The sequence below is a fragment of the Octopus bimaculoides genome, chromosome 11 (assembly GCF_001194135.2).
Source record: "Octopus bimaculoides isolate UCB-OBI-ISO-001 chromosome 11, ASM119413v2, whole genome shotgun sequence".
NCBI classification, from domain to species: domain Eukaryota; kingdom Metazoa; phylum Mollusca; class Cephalopoda; order Octopoda; family Octopodidae; genus Octopus; species Octopus bimaculoides.
In genome coordinates this window covers 41,513,533-41,523,559 of record NC_068991.1, presented here as the reverse complement: position 1 = coordinate 41,523,559, position 10,027 = coordinate 41,513,533, and the positions used below count along the sequence as shown (strand labels likewise).

Below are 10,027 nucleotides of genomic sequence, written 5' to 3'. Positions count from 1 at the left end.
ATATATATATATCAAACATAAATTAAAAACAGAACACAAAGGATATCGTGGTACACGTGTTTCAAGCTTTATAAACAATCTGTTATTACATCAGCATAGGTATATTATTGATATAAAGGATGGTGTAAAGCTCTCCTCAGCCCCAAAAAAATTTAGTCCAAAGATTACATCACAAAAGAAAAAGTACACGTAGTATTACCCATTATAATAAGTTTATCACATCCCTTTGAAAAGGTATATTTGTATAAAGGTTCGTTGGATTTCAAAAATCTCCCCATACTGTACCACTATTCAGCATAGAGTGAATGTTAAATAGATTGGATTGAGTTCATTTTTAACTAGCATGTATAAGAGACAAAGAAAAGATAAAAGGTAAAAAATAAAAAGTAAAAATTAAAACAAAAAGTAATAGAAGTAAAAACAAGAGTAATAAAAGTAAAAATAAGAATAATAAAGTTAGATACACATATAAATAAGATTTAGCAAAATTGGAATAAAGTAGCAAAAAAAAAAGAGATAAAATGATATAGAACTGAGAACAGGATGTTGGCTTGGATGAGATGGAAGGAGTCATAAATAATTTCTGATATATATATATATATATATATATATATATATATATATATATCCACACACACACACACACACATACACACACACACGCACACATACACATACACACATATATATATATACTAGATTTGAAAAATACGCACGCTCAAATGGGTTGCAGTCTGTCATGACAAACCTTAAACAGTTTGAGACTAGCATTGTTGCTCAAAAATATTGGAATCCCTATATGTTGTACATTCTGTGGCATCTTAAAATGAAAAGTAACTCGTGTGAATTACGATGTCACGATAATTATTAAACCGAGTTCTTAATATAAATATTTGAAAATGTACAAAATATCATCTTTAACTTCGAATAAGTAAATTCATTATAATACTCTTCATACCAAAGTATATAAAAAAACGTATTTATCACTGCATGCAAATTACCGTGATAATAAAAAAAAACTGGATTTATGATGAAGTCGAATCTATATAACAGTAAAAGTACGAAACCGAAATAATTATAAGGAAAGATAATTCGCATTATGATACACATATTATGCGATTTAAACAAATTATTACTGAATTATATTTGATTGACTACTTGTAAATTTATAAAAATTATCATTCATAGATTGAACCACTGCGTAAAGATGACATTAGAATTTGTACACAGACGAAATACCGATTTCTTTATTACCCAAAAAGGGCTGTACAAAGAATTTTTAAGACATCACAAAACATAAAGACGGTACAAAACACAACAAACATAAAATCGGGGAACTAAAAATTACAAAAGCGAATGATAATAGTAGAAGAAAAATTAAAATAAAATGATAATATGCAAGAATGGAAAAATGAGGCGCAATGTCCACTCAACCCCCGAAATCGGGTGGTTACATTTATCCAGTTTTTCACTTTTACGTTCAACATCATGTAGACATTTTAACGGTTTTGCAACTCAAAAAGTTGAAACAATCGCGTTACTTTTCTCCCATTAACCACTGTTACTTCCGTCCTTATCAACTGCAAATAATCAGTTCTAAGGGGTGGTGTCTCCACCAATCATACTCGTTTCGTTGTTATATTTTCACCAAGTTCTTTTATGTACTCCCAGTAGTCGTCCTCATGTATCAAAATGCATTTCTCAGCACATTTCTCCGGCATCTTCGCGACTTTTCTCTCCATCTGCTCGCTCTTCTCGTACTTTATCAAAACCCCCTTGTATTTGACATCTTTATCCGTTCTCTCCTCTTCTTGTACATTATTAGTTCCTGGCTTTTCTATCTCTTTTTTGTTTTCTGTTGACCGTTCCTTTGACTTATTTTTCTTTCGCTTTTTAGGGTTAGTAGCTCCATTTTCGTTCTTCGCCTTTGTTTTCTCTGTTTCACACTTCTGTCTCTCTTTCATTTCTTCAGTGTGGTCTACAATGTTTTCCTCCTCTGCTTGTACTTTCTCTTGCTGTGGCTGTGTGAACTCATATAGGGGGCATATCACCTCTCTTCCCTTTTGAACGTGTCCATTTTTCAATTCTAGTTTCGTACTTTTTAAGGAAACGCTTGTAATATTTTATTTATGTATCGTATTTCTCCTAATGGTGCGACAGCCTCTAATAAACTGACACCCGAACGCCGACCAATTGAAATAGTGTGACTGTCAAAATATTAAAAAATGTACGATAAAATCGATAATAATTGTTGTATTTGTTAATTATCAAACGGAGAGATAAAACGGTTACAAGAATCTGGTCGAGTGACATGACTTTCCCAGATTATAACGAAAATCGCTTTAGAAGCTGCAAGTCCGACCCACAACCTCCCAAAAGTAAAAAAATGGCAGTCATTAACCACTGAGATAATGTATCTCAATGGCGGGACCAGATTCATATTATCCTAATAAATTCAGAAATGCGCTTAAGATATTCAAATAAAGCGCTTTATATAGAGAAAAAGTTATATCTCACCACCTCTGTCACATTTCCCGTCTGACCGTCAGGCAAGTCATTCATTAAATAATGCTTGTTGCTTTATATCGGCCATGAAAATTAATTTCATTTCAATTCAATTTAATTTAATTTTTCCAAGAACAACAGATAGTTGTTAAGCAGTTTAGACGGGAAAGCTATATATTGCTTGGAAACGACGGCATCGTTGTCAATGATGTCCCATTTGTCCTGGTTGCGAACGATGCTGGTGTAGTGACCGGAGTCCACACTAGCCAACGAGTGCAACACTGAGCCGATTAATCGGAATCTCTGGCCGTAAATATTCTGCTTATTCAAAGAATAATTCATTAACTCCGAATTAATCCTGACCATCTGATTGTCTATATATTTGAATCTGTTCAAATTAACAACCAGGTAATGCAGTGTTCGGGAAGACATGGCTCACTATACCAGTGTGCTCGATGTCACTGTCACACAGACTGCACCTCCTGATAATCGAAACCTCATTTTTGAGCAAGCTCTTAAACTGTTGCTGACCACTAATAGGATGCGACGTCAGATCAGACTTAACGTCGGTCGTATTCATAGAATTTCCACAGCAGTTGGTCGATGCACAATCACACTCATTATTGTGTAATTTGGGGCAAATGGCCTTGTTTTCTAGTGCACCAGAGCAATGTATTCTCCTCAAACATGAACATTTGTTGAACATTTTCAGGCAGCAAATGATAAATGTACTTCCGAGTACCATCGTTAAACCTGCCGCCGATAATATTTCTCAAGTTGGTTACCGATTTATTTCCAGATGAAGAAATAATATCGTGAATTTCACGAATGACAATATCACTACTCGACTGCATGTATTTCGCCAACAAAGGCAGCTGGCGGATAACCTGTATCGTGCTGTTCACAAAACATACGTTTCTCTCGTTGATCAGCGAGATGTACAGCTTTGCAACCGTGTTGTCAAATCTAGCCTTTTTTTTTTTATTTCGGCAAGTTGATGATTTCACTGTCCATATTAATGGCAACTTTAATCTTCATAGTCGCCTTTTTAGCCAGTTTAATAATTTTAGGCTTCACATTGCACAATGGAAGTGGCTCCATATTAATGCACTCTCTCAGTTGTATTCTTTCCAAGTGCAGGAATCGTACATAATCAAATTCGATGGATCAGGATCAATCAAGCGAACGTTGCACAGTTTGCGCGTTCTGCACAAAGATACATAAGCCATACCGTCGGAGAAAACGCCGGTACCCAAATCAACAATGACACCATCGACGCGTATTCCCTGTAATTTGTGGATAGAAATTGCATATGCAATACACAAGGGAAATTGATCTCTAGTGATGAACACACCAGGTGACAATTCGTAATCGACTTTGACAGTTTTGATGGAAAAGATTTTATTTAAACTATTAAAGAGAACGTCAACGGCAGTAATCTTTCCAAATTCGTAGATGAGTCTCTTGACAGTTCCCATCGCATCGTTAAACAAACTGCTGTCCACGTCCATGTCGCGCTTAATCAGAACTCGAGCATTAATGCCAACTTTAAAGACGGTTTCAAGGTCAGCAGTATCAGACGTCTTTTTTTTCCGACTTGGTGGTCAACTTCTTGCTTTTAGTTTTCTTTTTTTTTTACCTTTGGTTTGCCGCATGCTGGAATCAACACCTGCAATCTCGACAATACTAATGCCAAGTTTCTCGAGCATAACTCCGATACCGAATCGTTCAGAGGCATAATATAAACGATACTCAAATCAGTTGTCTGAGTCAGCTCACACATTTTGTAAGCAACCCGTTCGAGAGAAGCTTTCAGTTCAATTCTATGCTCATTAAGAATTTGGATGTCAGAGTCAAGCGGTGAACCCAATCTTATTCGGTCGAACATATTAACATAATTCTCCGTATCGTCTTTCTGATGCATGTTAACTGTCAACTCGTCATAGTCAAAGAATCTCCACAAGTGGTGGCTGCTAATGCCAAAGCACGCTCTTTGGGCACCGTGGTGTCTGATTCTTTTAAACATCGGTTTTCCTCTAACAGGTGGTAATTGAAACAAATCACCAAAGACAGCCACGTTTATGTGTCCGAAAGGCGAACTGTGCTGTGTAGATTCAAACAGTTGGCGCAATCTCAAGTGAATAAAAGCCAGCTGCAAGTGACTGACCATCGATTATAATCAGTCTCACATACTGAAGCATCACCTGAAACAGTTTTAGATGGTCTTTCGATAGTTCCTCATACACGAGAGTTTTGCCGTGCTGCCCTTTGAGTTTTAGCAATCGATGAACAGTCGTTCCGTTTAGTTGGAAAGCGACCATTCCTGTTGGTGCTGATATCACTACACTCGGACCATTGTCATTTGGGTACATGTACTGAATTTTATCAGCCAATACATTTATCAAAATTCTTTTGCCCGTGCCACCACCACCAGAAACAAATTTCAAAACTTGTGCAGTCATCACAATGACATCGCGGATAAGGTTTGTTGTTGTCCCGGTGATTGTTTTGGTTCTCAATACCGACCACAATATCATTATAAATTTTTCTTTGCACGTCATTCAGTTGGCTTTCTTTATGGCTCAGTGCTTCCTCAGTGATATTTCTCGTACGAGACAGGTTGACAACATCTTCATCTGCCAAAGCTTCCATATGATCACCACCAGAATAGTCATCATTGAGATCAGTCTGAGATTCACTTTGAATATTTTTGCCATGTTTCAGCGCATCTTCTATACGTTTGTACACATTCTGGAACCTGACAATTTCAAATAAATCGTTGGCATACTGATCACAGGACTTGCAACCTCCAAGAAAGTCTTTTTATGCGTCACGCCAAGGCTTGAAGAGCATGAGCAGATTGTGGTAATAACACTCCAAAGTATCCGTGGTCAATCTAATGCATAGCTTCCCAAAGTGGGCGATATCGCTCACCGGTGGGTAACTTACAGGTGGACGATGGGCAAATTTCTAGAAAATGGTGAGCGATGTGAACATTTTGTGGGTGACAAAGAATTTTTAGAAATCAAGTCTGCATTTACTTATATCTAGAATAAAGATGAACTTTTATCGATTTGACTACTTGCATGAGACGTTCGTTTGTATTAAAAAAGCGGACTTTTCATTCAGATGATCATCATATATGCTAAAAATAGCATTGAGATGGTCGTCATATATGCTAAAAATAGCAGCCAAATAAGTCTAGGCCTTAAATCGCGCTTTTGGGGGAGTGCATAATCGTATGAAGCCCCACATGTAGAATACAAATTCGCAAAAAATTTCTGAAAACTCTGACAAATAAAAAAGTAATGAGGGGTTATACGTCGTGCGTAATTCTACGGTTACATATCAAAACACAAGTGCTATTTTCGGGATGCTAACAAAATGTGCAGTCACGCTCAAAATGACAGCTTTGAAGTCGTGTTTCTTGACTGGGTGAAAATGATCAAACTTTAAACCTCTATAACTTTTCAAAGACATTTTTCTGAAAGAAGTTGAATAACTCCAGCAATTTAGCTTGGAAAGATATATTAATGTACCAGATTTTAAAATTTTCGATAAGCTTTAATTTTTGAAATGCTGGCAGCCAAATGAACTAGATCCGTATTTGTTCCAGTAAAGACGTGTCGCCTGACTCTATCGACTTCACTTTGGGAATATCATACTGCCTTTCGGACGCCGTCCGTAGAAATTCGTTTTCACATTTTTACTTTTCTAATGTCTCCAGTCGAGAAAATTTGTCGACAGTACAGCAGTGATTATTTATCGTTTGGATATATTCCCTCTCCTCAGAACTATCAGTTACCAATGTGCTTTCTTTGACCAACATTGACCAACGAAGCAATGAAACCTTCACGCTTGAAGTATCACTTTGATGCAAAGCATTCGGGCAAAAAGGACCTGCCGTTGTCCTAATTTTTGCAACTGAGCGCCTCTTTCAAAAAGCAAACACAAACATTCAGCACGCTACTCCAGAAAACTAGTAAGCAGAAGAATGACGGGTTGATTGCATCGTACAATATTGCATTGCTTGTTGCTAAGTCTGGAAAGTCTCATACAATTGGAAAAACAATATTTCGCCTAGTTATACACGAAAAACCCGATAGCATGATTTCTCGACGTATCGATTAAATGACCAACGATGTCAAAACATTATCTTATTAGTATTATCCTGCGTTCTGAAATTTCTATACAAGTGGATGAGTCAATTGTTGTGGAGAATCAATGTTTGATGATGGTATGTGTTCGGTATTTCAGCCAAAACCTTCAACCGTATGAGGAAATGCTGTTCACAGTGAAATTACTGCTTGATTCAAAAGGCGCAACTATTTTTCACACTCTCAAGTCTTACCTTTTTAAACATAATATCCCACTCAGTAATATTCTTGCCTGTGCGTCTGGTGGAGCCCCTTTCGTTGATAGGAAGATACAGAGGTTTTTTCATCTCTCCTAAAACGTAAAATTTCCCACCAGATATTAACTATTCATTGCTTGGCACACCGTCAGCATTTAGTTGCAAAAAATATGAACGGCAGATTGAATGATGTGCTACAGTTAGTTATCAAGACTGTGAGCAAATTGAAGTTCAGTCCCTTGTCTGAACGAATTTTCCGTCAACTCTGTCTGAGAAATGATGAGGACTATACTAAATCCTTATACCATACCGAAGTGCGGTGGCTGTCAAAAGGAAACTGTGTTTTAAGCTTTGTTGAACTGTTTCATATAATCATATCTTTCTTTGAAGATACTCCACTATCCACTTCATTGATGGCTGCAAGGTGCGATATCTTTTTTCTTTGTGATATATTCGCAAAATTAAATCATTTGAATAAGTTATTGCAAGAATACAAAATCTCTCGTTGACTGTAAATCTTTTATCACTACCTTCATTTCGAAATTGGTGTTGTATATGACTAACATTTCAAAATGTCAGTTCCATTAATTTCCAGAACTTGACTCTTTGAAAGATGAATTGGTTGATTTAACTACATATCGCAACTATTTACAACCATTGCACGATGACATGGTGGAACGATTTCAAGATATCATTGCACTGAATATTCCAAATTGGTATATCAATCCGCTTGAGTTCGATGCAGTCAGTTGCGACGGCGACATTCAGGAGGAATTGATAAAATTACAAATTGACAATGACACCACAATGCGATATCGCCGAAATGGCAAAGGTTTGTGATAGCTACAAAGTATATTGAATTCTTACCCCAATCTGGGGAAACATCTGAAATTACTTTTGCGTGCCTTCCCTACCTCGTACCTGGTTGAAACTGGTTTTAGCCATGTTGGAACTTTACTTTCCCATAAAAGAATTGGACTGGATGTGACAGAACGAGGAAACTTGCGGCTAAAGTTGACAAGTTTGAAACCGAATGTATCTGCACTAGCTGCATTGCACCAGAAACATGGTTCTCATTAAAAAGTTCTGTTCTTTTCCTCCTATAATACAATCATTAATTATTTTTGCATCGGTAGTTCTGATCAAGGGTTCATTTGGGGAAGATAAAAATCAGTGTAAAAGAAAGCGCAACTTTACCAAAGTTAGTCTGTCTGCATAATATAGAGTAAACGTTAGAATTTTATTCACACTAATGGCAAAACTAAACCCACAAAAGAGTTTTGTAAACAACCGCATATTTAGTCCAAACAGCACTAACCAGCCAACGAGTCTACGATATAGTGTGTGTGTCAAATGATACAAGGGGGGATTCTCCTAGAAGATTTAGTGTTAGTAGGGTGGGTTGTATCAGTGGGCGGTGGGCGAAAAGTTTGGGAAACACTGATCTAATGTTTGGCGACTTTACAATTCGCTCTTCGACAGAACGGAAATAGCCAAGATTTTTTTCTCAACTGCATTTGTTCATTAGCATGTCTGGCTTTGTTTGGACGCACGTGTTCATATTTACTTGCAATCTCATACAAATTCATGTGCTCTATCGAATCGGGTCTGCTTGGATACCGATTTTCCACCATGTTCTCATAATAAACATCGGTGGAGTCCGGCTCCAGTTGGTCCAGTTCATACTGAGGTTTGAACCTATGCGATCGGTAACTGGGCAAGTCTGCTCCAATCCAAATAACGCTTTCAGAACACCCATAGAAGTGGTGGCCAAGCAGTTAGTTTGTCAGCAGCTTCATAGGCGCTTGTTTCACACTTGCTCATCAACTGAAGTCTGACACTCTCATACTTTGAATAAATAGACTTGGATTTGTCAATCTCAGCCGAAATGCCTTCAGTGTCACTCTTTCCGGACTTTGTCTGATAACTAGTAACATATCGCTTTAGAATCATGCTATCTTCACCAATGTACTGTATATCGACATTCGCCTTCCAGACATACAGAACAAGAGGGTTATAGTCATTAATGGACTCTTCCCCCTGTCGTCTGTCAAGTTTGAAAAGTTTCTTGACAGTTCTGACTTTATACTGTCGTCTACACTAAGCAAACGGAAATTTCTAACAGGACGTGGAAATCCAAATCTGCATCGGGTGTAAAATCGACTGTTTGAATAAATAAGTTTTCTGCAGGATCCACTACAGACATGTTGTTGAAAACGCGAAACCAAGTCCGACAAAACTGAACTTTCCCCATTCGACGGAAGACGACAAGTGATCATGGACTGTATAAAAGTCTGAATCGTACTCTTGTCGTCTCTAGCCATAACCGAGCCATCTTTAATCCACAATTTCATGTGAACGTGTGGTGCACTTCTCATCTGGTATTCCAATCTCCAAAAGAAGTGCTCGACCAGACTGAAAGGACTGTTTTTGTGTCTTATGACCTCTCTCATAAAGGTAGCAAATCGAGGGTGAAAATACTCACTAACAGCCACTACGTCATCAGCACACAGTTCATTGGTGCGCTTTGTAGTAGCGTTTGGTATATCTGCGTTCAGCTTTTCCAAAAATTCACGCAGATCCAGCCTAAAGTACTCTGCACAAGACAAAGTTAGGAACAAGTGGGCCGGGCCATAATTTTCGTTCATAGCCATCAAGTCTGAACATTTTCTAGCCCAAAATTGCTTGGAACCACGGACATTGATTATCATATTCCAGCTGCTCTCTAGTTGCCTGTCATTATCATCAAGCCGCCTTTTAAACCATGCCGTTGTCTTTAGTGGTCTTCATAATGGCATATATACCGGATTCAATACCTCTCTTATCGGTTTTTATCAACAGAAAACATAAGATATTGTATATCTCGCGGAAATCTAGAGTTGGTATGATTCAGTCTATTTCTCAGGAATATGTAAGGTTTTACAGAGCCGAACGGTCTGTTATCCATGAACATGCCAAATTGACCAGTTTAGTCACTGGCTCAGCACCTATGCTTGTGTTCTTCATCCTAAAATAATAAAAACTTTAAAATTAAGCAGGACAAAAAAGTGATATGCAATTGCAATTTTGAAAAACTTTATTTGCCGAATCGTAATATTTGGTATTTAAAACAGAAAGTGGAGAAGTATATACACACACACATGCACGCACAAACACACGCATATATAT

At 37.5% G+C, this 10,027-nt stretch overlaps 3 protein-coding genes across 3 annotated transcripts in view; 1 reads left to right on the top strand and 2 right to left on the bottom strand.

Moving 5' to 3' along the window:
* LOC106872600 (kielin/chordin-like protein) overlaps window positions 1-2,790 on the top strand; it is a 131,980-nt gene extending 129,190 nt beyond the window's left edge. The window contains exon 29 of the mRNA XM_052971979.1: window positions 2,639-2,790. Coding sequence (XP_052827939.1) covers window positions 2,639-2,790 — 152 coding nt within the window. The remainder of the gene's footprint in view (window positions 1-2,638) is intronic.
* Window positions 2,791-3,620: 830 nt separating this feature from the next.
* Window positions 3,621-4,016, bottom strand: LOC106879742 (ATP-dependent DNA helicase PIF1). Its single transcript, XM_014929423.1, has one exon. The coding sequence runs from the start codon at window positions 4,014-4,016 to the stop codon at window positions 3,621-3,623; it is 396 nt and encodes a 131-aa protein (XP_014784909.1).
* A 107-nt stretch (window positions 4,017-4,123) lies between these two features.
* Window positions 4,124-4,675, bottom strand: LOC106879741 (uncharacterized). Its single transcript, XM_014929422.1, has one exon. The coding sequence runs from the start codon at window positions 4,673-4,675 to the stop codon at window positions 4,124-4,126; it is 552 nt and encodes a 183-aa protein (XP_014784908.1).
* Window positions 4,676-10,027: the final 5,352 nt, after the last annotated feature.